At 41.1% G+C, this 19,334-nt stretch overlaps 1 protein-coding gene across 3 annotated transcripts in view; it reads right to left on the bottom strand.

Annotated features, from left to right (window-relative positions):
• Positions 1-3,556, bottom strand: part of fbxo38 (F-box protein 38) — a 62,783-nt gene extending 59,227 nt beyond the window's left edge. The window contains exons 1-6 of one of the 3 annotated variants that reach the window (XM_017713402.2): positions 3,394-3,556; positions 1,944-2,199; positions 1,528-1,661; positions 1,197-1,360; positions 863-1,028; positions 481-756 (exon numbers count right to left, since the gene is read on the bottom strand). In XM_017713402.2, coding sequence (XP_017568891.1) covers positions 481-756; positions 863-1,028; positions 1,197-1,360; positions 1,528-1,661; positions 1,944-2,080 — 877 coding nt within the window. In that variant the 5' untranslated portion in view covers positions 2,081-2,199; positions 3,394-3,556. The remainder of the gene's footprint in view (positions 1-480; positions 757-862; positions 1,029-1,196; positions 1,361-1,527; positions 1,662-1,943; positions 2,200-3,393) is intronic. The other 2 variants (XM_017713403.2, XM_017713405.2) reach the window with 2 other exon arrangements.
• Between the last annotated feature and the right edge of the window lie 15,778 nt (positions 3,557-19,334).

Genomic DNA, 19,334 nt, shown 5'->3' with positions numbered 1-19,334 from the left:
TTCTTATCTTACTGTTACCAGTAACTGTAAGAGAAGAAATGAAGCTCAATTATAGTTATTTCTATTACTGTTAAATGTTGTCAATGGTCTGTGAAGTATTTATAAGCTGTTGTTTGTGGCCACAGGTATGAAAATTGCGCTATAAATAGAATAAGAACTATCAGGAAAGCCTTCCAAAAAAGAATGGAAGCTGTAACAAAGGAATAAGTTGGACACACAGAGTACGGAATGTTTAGCTGTTGAGGCTTCTGTATAAATTTTCTGTTAAATATATGTTTTCTGCTTTTTTCCTGATGTGGAAAAATAAATAACCAAATAGCCGTCTTCACTGGAAATCAAATAAATGAAAGGTGGTTTCTGACTTTACACTACTGAATATCCATCATATTTCTATTTTGTGTTTCAGGATTATCTTGAGAAAAATAGCTTTTACTGTTTTGAGCAGCACAGACAGAAAGAAGATGTAGTGGGAGCACTCACCTGACCTCCAGCTGTCTTCCACCACATGTTGTATCAGTCCCCCCAAGAAAGGGACTCTCACCAGTTCTAGCTGCTCCAAATTACGGGCAGAAGCCAAGCCTGTCACTAATGGCACATACTTCAAGGAATTGGTAGGACCAGCACAGTTCCTCATCACGAACGAACGCAGGCTCACACACAAAAAGTCTTTGAAGGGCTGAGGCTTTGTAAGACGCACCCACTTCATGTACAAGTGTTTGAGCATGGACAAACAAGGAATTTCTGGAACATTAACTCCTGAGGGATGAAGAATTTTAAACGTTTATACAAATGCCACATTTAAGCTACTAATGCCAATTCATCAAAACATGAAATACACATATGGCAACAGCTTTAAACTTACCAACAAGATGGAGGGTCTGGATTTTAGCTGCAAATGGAATAGTGAGTTTGTTCTCTGGTGGAATAGGAAAGGCCCCATTGCGGTTCCTGAACTTCCCAAGGATGTGGACCTGAGGCATGTAGTTCCATATTGCTTCAACCAGTTCCAAATGAGATGTCTCCACCCCCTTTGAATAGTAAAAAGATTAAATAGGACAACGTTACTATGTGAAAACACAAGAAGGTAAATCTGATTGATAAAAATGAAATGCATGCAATACGCCACAATCTAAAAGTAAAGTAAGGCATGCTATTGATTAGAGCAAAGTTTATAAGTTTACATGTGCAGGCCTCACCAAAAGATTAGGGCATGTCTGAAGAGCTTCTACAACACCAGGAATACTGAATGCCTCATATCCTCTGACTCTTCTGCGCTCTAAGTAACGTGGGTGCAAGCCATACAACTGCTCCAAATCAGGCATCTTCTTCAAGAGTGTAAGGAAACTTGAATCTGTAAATCCTTTGTCAGAGACATATTTCACAATGTGTTAGAATTATTTCAGGCTTTTTGCGCTGTTCAAGATGTCATTAACTAGATAAAATGTTTTAAGAATATTGTTAAAGAGTACAGTATGTCTTATGAGCCTTTGACACTTATACAAATATTACATATGTGGTTCTACAAACCTGAAGGCATGTACTCCCACCACCGACTGGCACATAGGTCCACTACTTTGACCACCCGCAAATACAGAGTAACTGCTTCCTGTAGCTTCCGTGACAAACACTCCATACACATAATGTCCTGCATTGGCAGATACCTACACAAAAAGACAACTTATATAATTAGTTCTACTAAATGTATGTACTTTACTCAAAGAAAAAATATATATTGTTTGACTCAACTTGGAATTCCAGTAAAAACAGAAAACACTCCATGGCATTTATATATGGGGAACTTAGTTTTCTTTTGAAAGTTTGATTATCATTGGATTCTTCTCAGCTTTTAACACCACTTCAATGTGTGTATGGAATCTAATTAGAGGAATGCCATTGAAGTAAAAAAGTAAGCACAATCATTGCAATATAGACAAAGTACTAACCTGAATATGTGGCAGAGCACCTCATGTGAAAGTTCATTCATATAATCTTTGGGATCCACCTCCTGCAACATGCTGCAAGCCCTCATTCCTCCTCCAGCACTTCGTATCTTGGTGGATTTCCGCCGAGGGCCCATCATGTCCAGGGTGGTGAGATATTCACCCAAGCAATTAACTCTGCCCCCTGTCTCCCCTCAGTCCCTTTCAGCATCTACACTGACATAAAACAGTGCATCTCAACTGTTTGAAGAAATTGTTTCTATAAGAGAATGAAAGAAACAACAACAAAAAAAAACTGTTAAAAAAAAGGTTAAAATTACTGATCTACAGATTGCTGAGATGCACATCAAACTGTCCAGCGGACAGTGGTAATACGCAAATCATGCTACATAACTAGAAAATAGTCACTTGAACTGGAGACTGAATTGAACTGGATATCCAGTTGTATATAATACCAGTTCTGGAAGGCCAGTGCCCTGAACAGCTGTAATTTGCTACACCAATCAAACCTATTAAATAGATTAGTCCAAAAGGTGCACTTGAACAAGGAAATCACCAAACTGTGCTAGACAATTGTCCTACAGGACCTGAACAACATATCCCTTTATTATGGGATAAGCAGACCTATTCTCATTAGATCAGTAAGCTTGGGAACTGGCTTTATGGTTTCCAATAAAGACCACTAGTTTTCTGTAGAACACATTCAGATCCCATTATGAAACCATCCAACGCATTTACAATCAGCAACAAGTAAACTATTATACCATTAAGATAATTTACACTGTGACCAAAAACACAGCACGCTACAAAACTATCGGGAACCAACAGTAACACTTCATGGTTTCTGTTGCCTTTAATTCCCACATAAGTTCACATAATGTTGTTACAAAAACATCATAAACGCCAGGCAAATCGCTAAAGCCTCGGCCTTCGCTAATTTCTGATATCTCCAATCTCCAGTAAAGCAGCTAGTTAACGACAGTAAATCCCAAAATAAATCTTAAGACATTAACCTATCGGTTATTAAGTTAGCTAGCTAGCTTGCTTGCTTGCTAGCTTACATGCAGTTCACGACTCAACTCAGATGACAAACATACTACCGAGATATCCACGTTAATATTAAACCGAAACAGCCCATTTAATTCCTTGCAAAGTGGATAATCTTTTCACTTTCTTCAAAAAATACAGCTTGCGGGCTGCATCTGGCAAAATAGCTGAAAAGTAACTAGTTAGCTAACTAGCTCAATTACTTCCATCACTTCTAATATGTGGACAGTAAAGCTAACTAGTTAACCTAGCTTAGTTAACCTAGGTAGGTTCTTCTGTTAAGTTTTACTTTTCAGACAGACGACAGACGAGCAAGTGTCACATAACATACACAGTAACAAAAGTGCAAGCTGGTACCTTATTTCTCAAGTGTGGAACCGTAAGAACTCAGTTTATCTTAGCTTACCTGTTTTGGACAGACTCAGGGCTGTAGGCCCGTCATCTCTAATGAGTTTGATATCACCGTCTTGGTTTATCTTCTATATAATAAGCTAAGCAAACATCAGTAGGTCAGCATTAACACGACCCCAGCAACATCTTACAGACAGGAGGAAAGTCAGTATCGCGATTTTAACAACACTTGGAAAAAAAGAAAATGTCAAATTAAAAGTCCCATCCCCAAAATTCTGAAATGAATGCCTACACTCCAACTCAAACCATTAAAAAAAATAAAACTTGATTATAAATGGTAACTAAACCGTCACTGAAAACCTACAAATCCTCAGTTGTTGAGAGGGAATATCTCAAAAGAATGCTGCTGGGAAATACAGTTTTGCTCTGGTTCTTCCAATAAATTCAAAATATAGTAAGTGTCAGGTTAAATTTCTTAATAGACAACCTGAAATCTAAATTGGCCTTTATCTTTTTCAGTGTCACTGGTCATGATAGGCATGATTCATATTGTGGGGTACACATAGAGTAAAACACAGGGGAGGCCATGATTCTGGTACGGGAGGTGCCCTTTTATTCAACCATCGGAAAAGCACATAAAAAGCATTATACCCACAGGGGTTGTCACTACCAGCCGTTACCCTTTCACTCTGTTCTGAACAAACCCCAACACAAACTGCCCACACCCCCTGAAACAGAATAACACAAGTAACACATTACTTAAACAACAAACAATGTTAAAACATTAAATATCCCTTTTACAGAAAGCATGTGTCATGAGGCTCTTTACATGGTCCTTTGCAAAAATAAAAACCTAAACTGTGTGAGCTGGTAGCAGGACGCTACAATATCATAAAATTTAAAAGGGCGAATTCTTAGCTTCCGAAATATCCTCTTATTTTGGCTACTTCACTATACACCATGGAAAATTATTGAACGAAAACGCTCAGCTATCTCAGGGTGCTTTCACACCTACCTTGCTTGGTCCAGACATTCCGACTTTTCAACTGGTTCAACAGATCAAACTGAACCATGATTCAGTTCGTTTGCAGCTTGAAAACACGTTTGGGCCATTTGAAATTTCGGACCAGTCACAGAAAGTTGGGGCAGGCTACTGTAACCCATGATACATTAGAAGAAGAAAAAGAACCTGGAAAGAAATAAAATGAGTTGCAATAGCACACGTAGAGAGGAGGAGACTAAATCAAAACTGTAATTTGGTCCAACAAAAGGTTCAGAGGTCAAATTGAAATAAAACTTTTAATTTATGTTCTGAGAGGAAGAAGTTTGTCATTTTTCTCTATTCAAATGGAAAAAGCCAAATGAACAACACGCCAATGTCACACGCTCTACAAAACACCACTGTCAAGTATAGGGAGATGCTGCCCACATACGTGATGATGACAAGAGGGGGAACAGATCAAACTATCATTTTACACTAACAAGAACCCCTTCTGTGAGTCTCAAATGGCTCCTTACTCCCTATATAGTGTGCTGCATAGGTCATGAAATATCTACACCAAAGGTACACTGAATGTTAGATGTTGTCCAGCTTTGTTCAACTATAAATGGCTTTTATTTTGAAATTTCTTGTGTGTAGAAACTGTGTGCAGTACAAAGGGAATTAGGAAGCCGTTTGATATTGACCCTGCATTTTGCTCAGCTGCGTTTATGCTGTTGCTATTGTTGCCCAAATATTAGCAAAGAGTAGCAGCATGCACAACGAAAAAAAAACACTGCTAAACATGTAGGAACGTATTCCAGCAGGGAAAAATGCACAACGCACATGTAATTACCACTGAACGGGCATTCTGTTATGGCTCAATTTCAGTATATATTGTCCTATAATACTTATACAGGTGTGGTAACGATTGGGTAGTAATAGTAATATTCTCTACGCATGCGTGACATTGGTGCGCATGTGTAATGCAAATCAGTTGGGGGGCACAGATCGGGTAGCAACAACCCTCCCTAAAACCGTAGCGAGTCCGAAACTGCCCTATTCGCTATCTAGTGCACATTTTGTAGCAGTGTCTGAAAAGACTGTGCAGAAGATTCAGTGCACTTAAACAATCCTACAATACACAGCAATATGTAGCTAGTGTGCAAACAATGTACCCATGTGGGTAGGAGACATCCATGATGCACTGCGCTGTTTGGTTTTAACCAGAGCCAGAGAACTTGTAGAGAGAATGACCACTCTGCAATGTCTTCTGGGTTTTTCAGACACTAGAGGGCGCCTACGAGTGAGTCCAAAATGAATGGGTTGATATGGAGCATTTGCGCAAAATCATAGTTTATAAACGCATTTTAATGTAAAAGAATGCAATAATTTCCTGAACATAGAACAGCATAAAACATTTTAACACCGCTGTTATATTTAGGAGCTTTTAATCTCGAGCTATAGGGGTTTAAAATGGCGAACGTTTTGGGAACGTAATTAAAAACTATGGGGGGGGGGGGGGGGGGGGGGGGGGGGGGTTATAGGAAGTGGCCAGGCTCCTCATAAACCCGCTTTGGAATTTCCACTCTGCAATGTCTTCTTGGATTCTCAAACGCTAGAGGGCGCCCCCGAGCGAGCTCTTTTTTTACCATTAGAATGATTCTTGTATGGTAGACAAGAGGAATCCTATCCTAATGATTGTTAATATCTTTAGCATGAGGGGAAGACAAGGAATGTTTTAAAACTCAGATCTTAATTTTCTAATATTAACATAGCCTTTCTTCGTGTTTCTTTCAGTAATCCCATGATAACAGAAATAATCTTGATGACTAATGTAAACTTTGACATTCAGAAAGGTTCAAAAGTGAGGAGCCAAATAAATTTTTCTTTTGGCGTGCATATGCAGAAATCTGCCATTAAAAGGGTACATTAAAACACATCACAAAACATATATAAATATATGTTTGTATACATAAACATATATGTTGTGTATCTTGTCTTTTTACTATGCACTTATTTACTGCAATTAATTAAATAAATCTCTAATAAATCAGACATGAATAACATATGAAGCAGTTTGTGCTGTCCTTGCGTATAGTCTTAACCATGGTTTGCTATGCTGCACAAGCGACCAAAGGGACACATAAATGTAAGTATTTCTCTGTTAAAAAGCTGCTGTATTGTAAGATAAAAATTGTCATAGCGTTTTATGGTCATTTCCTTCATAACACACATAAAAATCGCTAATAATTAATACGCTGATGTCTTGGTCAGTACCTGGCGAAATATCCCGTTCCACCTTAAATGGTGCAGCGTTCTTGAGGTTGCTGCACCATTTAAAATGGAACGGGAAAATTCGATGATGAACTAGCGATTGAAAAGCTAAGTTCAGCTTCATTTCACCGAAGAGTTCTTGGTGGCGATAATAAATAATTGCCTCCCTCTTTGAAGCTGAACTTTTCCCTCCTCTGCTGTCATTGCAGACTGGCAGGGTTGTCTACAGAGCAGTAGCTGTTAATGAAGTGATGCTGTTTTTTGTTTGTGCTCTTTTTTATTCGGTGACTCGTTTGATTGATTGATGCGCAAAACTGAAGTTGTGAATGAATCGCGAGTGCCCATGCTTTTCAGTCTCCTTTGGATAAATGGCAAATGCCAGTGTGATATAGCATTATTGCTATAGTATGGAGACCAAGCAGGAAAACACTTCCTGATTATTTTTTCTAGGCTATTTTAAATATGATTCACTTGTCCTGTCATGTAACACAAGTGAGATCACCACAGCTGGAGGTGGCATATCGGAATTGGCCGGAAAACCTTTTCTCGTCTGTTTACGTAAAAGTCGCTGACTACAACTGATGACGTATCTGGTTCATAGGGGGAAGATTTCAACCACTACCCCTTGTAACTCAGTTCCAAGGGGGAGGGTTCTACTCAAAAACAAGGGGTAGGAGTAAAAATAAGAAATGGAATTGGGCCTTCATGTTTGGTTTATTAAAAATAAGCAACAATAAAAGAATTGCAAAACCTAGAGAACTGGTACAGGGTTAGGGTGCTGTCTCATTGCAGGCAGTCTTTAGACTCCACTGAATGCCCCTGTGGTTCTTTTGCTGAACAGGGTGAGAGAGAGAAAGAAAAGGAGGAGAAAGGTTTAGATACACCCAGTGTGCAAAATACCCCTATGTATTTGGGGGTTCTCATGTTAGCTACAAACTCAATCATCTTAGTGGTGCTAACACTAGTTTCAAGGGCAACACATTGTTAGGTTTAACAATTCTTCCGGAAATGCTCTTTTCTACTTTGGTAGCTAGTTGTGATACTGCTGATGTTTAACAAAGTACAACAAGTGGCATTAGTCACTGATGTGTATGTGAGTAGTTGTGTGTGGGAAGTAAACGCATTTTGAGGCACATTTTGAGGACAGACCATGTGACAAGACCAAAAAGGGCAAAATTAGATTGATACCAGATGCTATTCCCACCATCTTTGTGCATTGCCACATGGTGCAAAAGAGGATGGCTCCTATACCATGATGTACCACTGGGCCGTAAAATATATAGCCTACAGCTATAGTGTTAAAAGTGGATGACACAGGTATAATGAGTATGAACTCTTAATAATTATCCATCCATCTATCCATCCATTTTCTAAGCCGCTTCTCCGTCAGGGTCGCGGGGGGAGCTGGAGCCTATCCCAGCAGTCTTCGGGCGGAAGGCAGGATACACCCTGGACAGGTCGCCAGTCTTAATAATTATAATATTTCTAATTTTTATGTAAGTGACATAGTGTCTTCTGCATACATCAGTTTAAAAGATTATGGAAAGAAGTGATGAGGAGACTGAGGAAAGGGAAAGTGATAGTGAAGAAAGAGAAGACATGGCTAGTCAGGAGAGACAGGGAGAGCTTGTACCACCCAGTCAGCCAGCAGCATGCCAGTGAGCCAGCAGCCAGTCAATCAGATCTATTGAAAAAATTAAAAAGAGAAGAGAGAGTCACCAAAAAAGCAAAGGCAGCACTAAGAAAACTAAGGAAGGAAAATGCCACTCTCACACAAAAGGGTTGAAATGGAGCATTCACAGAATTAAGAAGGTGCTAAAAATTTGCTTTGCTGCCAGTCCAACAGGTCACAAGACTCTGCAGGAATTGCAGATTCTCCTGCTAGGAATAAGCACCCTGCCGAAGAAGGACGCAGTGTGTTAAAATTGAGCCTGGTGTGTTGACAGAGGTCATTGATTTCCTAAAACTGAAGGTAGCTGGATTGACAGAGCTTGAAAGCAAGTGTGTGTTGACCTTGGATGAAATGTCCATCACATCAAGTGTGGAATTGCACATGCTTACTGGCAAACTGTATGGTGAGGTGACCTTATTATACTTGTGTGTTTATGTTGGCGGGAAGCGCAACACGGTGGAAGCAAGTAGTGGCATATCATGGCAATTCTAATAGAGTGAAATACAGGCCAATAATAATTAAAGTAATACAGAGGGTAGCATCCATAGTGCTACAAGTGCTTAATGTCACCACCGACATAGGTAGCCCTAACCAGGCTATGGGGACATCCTTTGGAGTTGACCAACAAAACCTCCATGCCACATCCGGCAACACCAGACAGGCAACTTTATATCATGCCTATTGTCCCACATCTGGCAAAAAAGTGCCCTTTTCCGTGGACAGGTGTACAGAATTCCTTGTAAGCCAATTGTAAGTGAAGAGAAGCTCCTTTTTAACGAGGTTTCAGTGGTTCCTATTAAGGACTGGCATTTAAAAATATTAATGACATTAAAAATAGCTCCCCATCTATCAGCTGCAGCCATTTAACCAAGTCACTTTGAGAAGATGAAGGTTGGTCCTGCTCTATATGTATTCAATAAAGCAACAAGTGCTGGGCTAAAATACATGGTGCAACAAGAAAACCACCCTCTGTCCTACAATGACTATGGCATGGCTCCTGGAGCAAGCTGATCATTGACTAGGATAATAATAGCAACAACATCAGTTTTGGCCCTACAGGAGGAGATGCTGACACAAGGACACAGGTTTGTATTAACATCAAGGTTCACACAAGACTGCCTTGAAAATACATTCAACTGTGTAAGGTCTAAAAATCCTGTCCCAACTCCAGTGGAATTCCATCATGCACTAAGAATCATATCTGTGGGGCAGTTTCTCACCATCATCAGGTCTGGGAGCTACCAGGAAGAGAACAGCAGCTTTCTTGCTGATTTTCTGGATACAGTGGAGTAAAACATCATTCAGTCAGTCAAAGTGGAACAGCTGATGACAGTGAACAGAGCTGCACCTGACCTTACAAAAAACAGAGAATGTGTTCTCTTCCATCTTGCAGGCTAACATCATCCACAAAGTCATCAAGTTTGCCAGCATCTGTAAAAAAATGCAAAATTACAACACAGCACAATGATGACAGTCCAGCTGGAGAAAACAGCATCTTAGTGAACTTCAAGGCAGGTGCTCTTTGCCGTCCCACCCAAGAACATATTACTTCATTAACAAAACTGCGGGAGAAACTCTTTAGGACCAAGACTGATTCTTCCCTCATGGAGTTCCCCAACACAATGAGTGTCTTGGAGAAAGAAGCTCAGGCACAAAAAAATCATTAGAAGATTCACACAGCTAAGGTTGAGAATTGAGGTAACAACAATATAAAATGAAAGAAAAAATCAAAACTTAAAAATGCTATCTTAGAAGCAAGAGCCAATCCAAAAAGGTGAAAAGGAACAGCAGCAGCCAAGCTTCAACCTCCAGCATCTCCCAAACAACAACACTGCTCCTCCACCTACCAGCACACAGCCAACATCATTGCTCCTCCACCTACCAGCACCCAGCCAACATTGCTGCTCATCCACCTACCAGCACCCACTCAACATTTTATATATATAATACTATACAGACAAGATAATAAATGTTACAGTACAGTATAGTATAGTACAGTAATATAATTTTTTTGTGTTTAGTGTAATTCCCTATTTAGTCTTGTGTGATTCATTTTTCAAAACAGTTGGCCTATTTTAAACTCACCTTGCGCTTTTAATCTCACTTAGGGCCTCCAACTTCCCTCCATCAATCCAAAATCAGGTGAGCTACAACATAATGTAGACAGGTAACATTAATAATCAGTGAAATCACAAAGCCTACAAACACTCAATACCCAAGTTATGTTTGTTTTTTGTTTAGACCCCTCATATATACACGCTAAAGTCATATTAACAGTGAAATCTCACAAAATTGCCCTCTTTCTTATTATTGTAAGATAACCAGGAATGTGCAATAACTAACTGCTACCTCACTTGTCTATTGTCTGTTTAGAATATATAGTTTTATAGTCCTTTTTCTTTATATTTAAGATTTGTATACTATTTTTCTTAAATCTGCACATTATATATTTTAGCCTTATGCTTAATTGTTTTATGTATAGAAAGTGCTGTTGAATTGCTGCTCAATTTTGTTGTACACTGTGCAATAACAATAAAGGCATCTTATCTTATTGTGTGATGTTAGCTCGTACTCCAAAAAGGATATCCTTTCACTTTCTCCTTTAACTCATCACTTTACAATCATGCATATTTAACTCATATTTAACCCAACCCCACCCCACAAAAAATCATGTTTAGATGCCTTTTTCTGTATCTCCACAATGTTGGAGGAAATGGCATTAAGATACTTTATTCAGTATCCTAGCCTAATCTGTTAACATAGCTGGTGTGCTGTGCAGTGATGGTCTCATGTTTCTTAGCAAACTTTTTAGCTGAGACTTTATTTATTAACTATTGTATGAGTTTATTGATTGCTGATTGGTAGTGTAGCGGATGCGAATAAATAAAATATATTGTTTGTTTTTATTCTTATTTCACATAAAATCCCTCCCTAATTGCATTTGTTATTTGAGTAAATGGTTCTTCATGTAGTTATGTTGTATATGTGGTGGGTGTATCGTGGGCTGAGAAGCAGACTTTTATTCTGAAATTACGTGGGTTCTCACTATCGGCGCAATTCACCTCTCTCCTATATTCGCAGTTAATCTCACTGAGGAGAGCTGCTTGTGTGTGTGAGAGACGACTCATTCCATGCTGTACCCCTTTCTTTGCTACTCTCATTTCATGTACAGGAGAGAGAGAGTGAGAATAAATTTCAACTGTATGGCAGAGTGTGTCCAGTTGTTTCATCCTGCTTCACAATGCAGAGGGTCCCAAGGGGGCGTGGCCAAGTCAACTTAGAAAGAGAAACACACACACACACAAGCCCGGTTACAATGGTGCCGTGACCCGGATCCTGTTGCTCAAGATCAGTCTACAGTGGATCTTCGCACAGTGGATCAGCGTCTGCGTGGTCACCGGGAGTCTACTTGCTGCTCTTCAAGCGTCTTCTCTAAGACTGTGACAGCTAAGTTGGCTATTGACACAACACGTATAAAGGACAATTAGGGAATTTTCAGAAAAAAAATTCATTCATACAGTACTATTGTTTTTTTTTTTTTTTTTTTATTTTACTGTTTCTTATTTATTTTAAGTATTAAGCGTTAATATTGTTTAAGTGAAATATCCAAGATGGCATTTGATTTGGGAAAGAACGAAGGGTATCCCACAAGTGAGCACATGTCTAATTCTGGGTTGGGCAGAGGTAAATTTTTTAGTGAGGTACCATTCACGCCAGTTTCAAGAGTAAGGCGAGTAGATATATCCTCACCTGCATTTTGCTCTACTCGGGTACTCGACAAACCTATTGACCAAGCCCCCAGTCAGTCGCTTTCAGCCCTCCCAGATCTGAATGATCCGGCTTTGTATAATCTCATAACACACATCGCTCATCAGGTGGGCCAAACACTAATGTCAGGTCAGCAAAAACAGAGTAGAGAAGAAGAAATAGATAAAGCTACACCAGTCCAGGGCTTAGGAGCAAACCAGTCCATCACAGACCCACATTCACTGAATTTGTCAGGTGTCAGGCTAGTTATGCAGTCTGATGTAAAAGAGCCTCCAGTCTTTCGTGGTGACGAATCAGACAGGTTTACTGTACGTGAGTGGGAAGAGCTCATGGAAAATTATTTAAGGAAACGGGGCATAGTGCTTGCTGAACAGTGTTCAGAGATCCTTTCTAAATTAATGGGCAAAGCTAAAGACATAGTAAAGATCACACTTCGCAGTAATCCCACTTTGAAACCCACTGACAACCCAAGGGTTATCTTTGATGTGTTAAAGCAACACTATGGTGAAGTCAAATATTCATGCATGCCCTTAGCTGATTTTTATGGAACAGTACCAGTGTCAGGAGAGAATCCCGTTGAATATTGGGTCCGTCTGAACAAGGCTGTGGATACAGCAGAAGAAGGCTTGAGAAGGCTTGGCAGGCAAATTGAGGACCCTTGTCATGAAGTGGCTATGATGTTTGTCAAGTATTGTCCTGATCCTGCCCTCTCTGCTGTTTTTAAGTTTAAAGCACCAGATAAATGGACAGCAAGCGAAATACAAGAACATCTTGACCGTTATCAGTCTGAGCTGAGACAGCAGCTTCCAGCTAAACCTAAAAGGCCCAGTTACATGAAGCATGACGCAGCCCATGCTGAATGCTGTGAACCAGATGTTGTGACGGCCAGCAATTGCCCAGCATAAACTTCTTTACGGCTCGACAATGCTGTTGCACCTGTTCCTCATGCCGACGATAACTGCATGACAGCTCTTGTAAGGCTTCTGGACCATGCACTCGCAGAACAACCAGATTGCAAATCGCTCATTCTCTCTGGCCCAGTCACCAGCAAAGCGATGTAAAGTATGTAAATCTGCTGATCATTCCACTCTTGCTCATTGCAGACGACATCGATTGTGTTTGAATTGCTTTCAGCAGGGGCATATCAAGAGACACTGCCCAAACGTTCCAGCTGATCGAGCTGCTCAACAATCTTCTCCAGAGTCTCAGTCTTTAAACTAGATTTAAACTAGGAGAGAGCTGTCTCGTGCCTGTTCTTGTTGTGCCGGGTCAGAAAGATGAACTCATCCTGGGAACCATTGTGATAAAATTCCTCATGCATCAAATGAAGGTCAGTGGCGACTACTGGCGCCTCATTTCCAGAGGAGGTATGCAGCCTTCTATTGAGTGTGAGAAATTTTTGGACTTAATGGCAAACACATGTCGATGGAAAGGCGATGAGCTACCAAGCAAGGTGGGAACTGTTAAGCTTCAACAATCAGTTACACTACTGGCGAAGCAAGAATACCTACTCTGGGGGAAACTACCGAGCAATGTTCCTATGTCTCCAGGAAGCACAGTTGTTGTGGAGCCCACATCTACCAAGACCATGCCTCGACACATAATGGTTGGACGTACTGTTACACCACTGTGGGGAGATGGGTGGATCCCCATGAAAGTTGCAAACGTTTCTGACCATCCTGTCACTCTGAAGAGAAATAGCAAGCTGGCAGATGTGTCGCCTTGTTTAGCTGTCGAGGACTTTGACTGTTTCCAAGGGGTCAGTCATGTTGAAATAGCTTCGGGGGGGGGACAGCCATTACATATTGGTTCCACTGACCTCAAGCGGCGGTTGCAAGATGTCGGGCTTGGCGACATTGATATCGACTCGTGCTCCTCTGACATGGTAGGTAAGGAGAGACTGGTTCAGCTACTCGAGAAGTATAATGACATCTTCTCCAAACACCCTTTGGACTTTGGGGAAGCTAAAGGATTTGTTCACCGGATCCGTCTCATGGACGAGCGACCCTTCCGACTCCCTTACTGCCATGTACCCCCTGCTCATTATCAGAAGCTGCACCAAGTCTTATCAGAGATGGAAGAACAAGGGATAATTAGAAAATCGGTGAGTGAATATGCCTCCTCTCTTGTTCTCGTATGGAAGAAAGATGGTAGCCTAAGAATCTGTACAGATTTTAGGTGGTTAAATGCCAGAACCATCAAAGATGCACATCCACTTCCGCACCAGGCAGACTGTTTAGCAGCACTCGGCGGGAATGTTTTCTTCAGTACCATGGACTTGACGTCAGGTTTTTACAACATCCCCATGGCTGAAGAAGACAAAAAGTATACAGCATTCACAACTCCCCTAGGTCTACACAAATATAACAGGATGCCGCAAAGTCTGTCGAACAGTCCAGCTTTGTTTATGCGCATGATGCTAAGCATCTTCGGCGACCTCAACTTTAGTAGCTTGTTATGTTACTTGGACGATTTGCTCGTGTACGCTCCAAACGAGGAAGAATCGCTGAAGAGGTTGGAAGTTGTGTTCCTGCATCTGCGGCTACATAATCTTAAACTGAGCCCAAAGAAGTGCCATTTGATGCAGGCTTCAGTGCGGTTTCTTGGCCATTACATAGACAGCAATGGAGTTTCGCTCGATCCATCGAAAGTCGAAGTCATCACCAAGATGTCCAGAGCTGACTTGATGGAGGAAGATGGATACACTCCTTCAGTAAAGAGGATCAAGTCATTTCTTGGAATGGTATTCTATTACCAACATTTTATCCCTAATTGCTCTGCAATGGCTAAGCCACTTTTTGCACTCACTTCAGGACAAAAAAGGAGGGGCAAGGTCAAAGCAAACCTGAAAGCAGGGACATTTCGCAGATTGCAGCCTACTGATTGGACTTCTGAGTGTGATATCGCTCTGTCCAACCTGAAAGAAAGTCTTCTACACAGTGTGGTTCTTGCACATCCAGATTTCCTACGCCCATTGATTCTGTCGATCGATGCTTCTTTGGATGGTCTAGGAGCCGTACTCTCCCAGGTACCAGCTGGTGAAGAAAAAGCTCGTCCCATCGCGTTCGCAAGCAAGTCATTGACCAAGTCTCAGAAAGCGGCTCAAGTGGAGTGTTTGTGAGAAGTTTAGTCACTGTTTAAAGGGCCATACATTTACAGTATGGACCGATAACAATCCCCTGACTTATATAATGACCAAGCCCAAGCTAGACGCTTGTGAACAGCGATGGATGTCCAAACTGGCACCGTATGCATTCGATTTGAAACACATTCCTGGTAGCAAGAATACAGCAGCTGATGCTCTGAGCAGAGACCCTTTCACGAAGACGGTCAGTCGTAGGCTCATTACTGAACCGTATAACTGCTTGCTTGCAGAGGCAGAAGGAATGAGCGTAGATGGAATTCAAGATACCTTCCATCTTAAAGTACAATGCCACTGACCCATCACTATGCCAACGCCTTTGAGTTTCCCTTGTGATAGTGCGACTATCAAAGCTTGCTTGGATATACACGAGCAATATGACAGCTGAGAGCTTCACAAGCCATCCAATCTCTCCAAAGCCTCACAATTTCTGGATCTGATGAGCTGTTTGGTCTTACCTTAGAGGAGCTCCAACACAGGCAAGAGTCTGATCCTAGCATTGCACAAATCATGCCTTTTGTCAACCAGAAGAGACGGCCTATAAGACGAGAAAAGAATGGCCTGAGTACGATTGCCTTGGTACTACTCAAGCAGTTGGAAAGGCTGCGGGTCCAAAACGGCATACTTTACAGAGTCTTAAGAGATCCTCTTAGCAGACAAAAAAGGCACCAGTTCATCATGCCTGTAAGTCTCCGGGAGAAGGCCTTGAGGGGAATACATGACCTTGCCGGTCATCAGGGACAAACCAGGACGTTACACCTTGCACGTCAGCGATTTTTCTGGCCTAAAATGGAACATGATGTCAGATCATATGTGAAGCACTGCCAGCGGTGCATCTTGGCCAGGACACCTGAGCCATCTGCTCGAGCCCCGTTGGAAAGCGTTAAGACATCTGCCCCTATGGAGCTAGTCTGTCTAGACTTCTGGAGTGCGGAAGATCACAAACAGCATTCAGTTGATGTGCTTGTTATAACAGATCATTTCACAAAGCTCGCTCATTCTTTTGTATGCTCGAATCAAACTGCTAAGCAAGTGGCCAAGAAGTTGTGGGATCACGTATTTTGCGTCTACGGGTTCCCAGAACGAATTCACACAGACCAGGGAGCGAATTTTGAGAGTGCGCTTCTAGCTGAGCTTTTGAAACTGTCAGGAGTCTCCAAGTCTCACACCACTGTTTACCACCCCATGGGTAATGGAGGGACTGAAAGGTTCAACCGTACATTAGGGAATATGTTGCGAGCACTCCCCCTTCAAGAAAAGCATAAGTGGCCTGAACAAATTCAGACTCTGACCTTCGCATATAATGCGACAGTACACGAGACAACAGGGTATGCCCCGTTCCAGCTTATGTTTGGTCGCATCCCAAGACTCCCTGTCGATGTAATGTTCAAGCAGGTGTTGCGCGATCCTGTGGTCGTCGATCATGGCAGCTATGCGAAATCGCTCATGTCATATCTTCATGAAGCAGCTAGTATCGCGCAAAGACATGCTGCTAAAGAGCAACAGAAACAAGCCGAAGGTTACAACAGAAAAGTCAAAGGAACGCATCTTAACCTAGGAGACCGGGTGCTTATTGCAAACAAGGGAGAATGTGGGAAACGAAAACTTGCTGATAAGTGGGACCCAAAAGTCTACACGGTGGAAGACAGGAATCTCCAGACTAATGTGTACAAGCTGACGGATGATGCCGGAAATCAGAGAGTAGTACATCGCAATTTGGTCTTGGACATCCGTTTTCTGCCTGTGAAATCAGTTGAGGGTGTAGTGGATGACGACCAGTTCGGTGCTGAGTGTTCTGTGGATGAGACCTGTCATCTGAGCCCCGTGGGGACCCCTGAGCACGAAAACTCACATGATGCAACTGAAGCCTGGGTACCTGATGATCCTGCTAATGCACAGAGTTTCATGACCTTTGGTGACACATCAACAGTAGCTGACGATCTGAATCCTGAGAATAATGAACCCAGTGTTCAAGAACAGACAGAAGATGAAATGGATAGAAACACCTCACATAACACTTGTGCAGGGTCTCCTGACCAAAATTCAGATTCAGTAGATTTTCCAGATACAGGCATTTCAGATGTTACTGATTTACCAGTGCATGTTAGTACTGACATATCACCAAATAACATTGACACGCAGGATGTTGTCAGATCTCGTACAGGTAGAGTCGTGAAAAAGGTCAGTTGTCTGATTGAATCTATGGCTCAGAAAGCTTTTAATGTTAAGGATTCTGTTACTATAGCTGGCAAGAGATCTCAGTCACTTCTTAATATCTTCTGAAACTGTTTAGATGAGTTATTGAACTGTTTATTTAAATTCATTGTAATCTTTAATTTCAAGACATTAGTAAGGCCAGGCTTTCATGTGGTGTACAAGGCATCATATAGTTCCAGGAAAAATCTAAGGCTTGATCACCCTTGGGTTTATCTTGACCTGTTTGGCAGGTAGCTCAAATGGCTGAATTACTGAAGAATTAGATTCTTCTTTAGCTTGTGCCGGTTATGGTCAATTGGGGTTAATAGACATTACAAGTTCTAGGTGAATAAATAAGAATGAATAAATAAAAAGATATTGTTTGTTTTTATTCTTATTTCACATAAAATCCCTCCCTTATTGCATTTGTTATTTGACTAAATGGTTCTTCATGTAGTTATGTTGTATATGCACTTATAGGTGCAATTTTATGTGGTGGGTGTATCGTGGGCTGAGAAGCAGACTTTTATTCTGAAATTACGTGGGTTCTCACTATCGGCGCAATTCATCCTGCTTCACAACGCAGAGGGTCCCAAGGGGGCGTGGCCAAGTCAACTTAGAAAGAGAAACACACACACAAGCCCGGTTACAGTAGCATGCTCTTAGTTACATTTATGTTGAGAATAAATGATGCATCAGGTGAATAAGACCAGTATTGCTGATTTTAACCAGTGTCCTCTGCTCTTTTCCGTACATCTCATCCTCCAAACAGCCATAGCAACTAAAGTTAACCTTACTTCAGCATTACTTATCGTGGCATAAATACCTACTTATACGACTCATACGACTCATTCCATGCTGTACCCCTTTTTTTGCTACTCTCATTTCATGTACAGGAGAGAGAGGGTGAGAATAAATTTCAACTGTATGGCAGAGTGTGTCCAGTTGTTTCATCCTGCTTCAGAACACAGAGGGTCCCAAGGGGGCGTGGCCAAGTCAACTTAGAAAGAGAAACACACACACACAAGCCCGGTTACAGTAGCATGCTCTTAGTTACATTTATGTTGAGAATAAATGATGCATCAGGTGAATAAGACCAGTATTGCTGATTTTAACCAGTGTCCTCTGCTCTTTTCCGCACATCTCATCCTCCAAACAGCCTTAGCAACTAACGTTAACCTTACTTCAGCATTACTTATCGTGGCATAAATACCTCTTATTCACCTGATGCATCATTTATTCTCAACATAAATGTAACTAAGAGCATGCTACCGTCGTAGTCCTCGGGCTTTGTGCTCCGCCCCCTCCATACTCGCGGCTCTCTCCCTGCCGTCCACGCTGAGGTTCGTCGCTGCTGGGTGTTCGGGCCCCGCCGTCCTGCCAGCTCTCTTGGCCTCGGGGGCGGGCGCATGCCACATGATGTAACATATTTCAGTTATGTGTAACCAGTGTGCCCCTTGAATCATGTAATTCAACCACTTTTGGTCATTGCACTACAACTGTCAAAAAATACTAAAAAATAATTTTAATATGGGCATTTGTAGTGCTGCATGTCAGCCCACACTACTCCCAAGTTTTGTCTACTCACTCAGTAGTTCATGTGCCAGTCAGAAGTTGCCTTGTAGAATTGGTCCTATGTTTTGGTGAACATATGTAATGAAAAATAAATAAAATGAAAAATAAATGACTTAGTAAATTAATGTATGAAGTACAATTACAAAGAATAATGTTAAATCTAAAAAGAAATACATAATTAAAATATTAATAAATAAAATCTTAAATATATACATTTATTTATCTACATTTACAAATATATACATTTATTTATCTACATTTCCCATTCTCACTAATTTGTGAATTTATTTTTGTTATTTATTTTTCTTTCCTAACATTTTTTGATTTTCTATTCATTTATTTCCATGACTATTAATTTCTGTATTTATAAATTTCTCTATTTATTCA

This window comes from Pygocentrus nattereri, chromosome 8 (genome assembly GCF_015220715.1).
Source record: "Pygocentrus nattereri isolate fPygNat1 chromosome 8, fPygNat1.pri, whole genome shotgun sequence".
NCBI classification, from domain to species: Eukaryota; Metazoa; Chordata; class Actinopteri; order Characiformes; family Serrasalmidae; genus Pygocentrus; species Pygocentrus nattereri.
The sequence above is the reverse complement of the archived record's forward strand: the minus strand, read 5'-3'. Positions and strand labels throughout refer to the sequence as shown.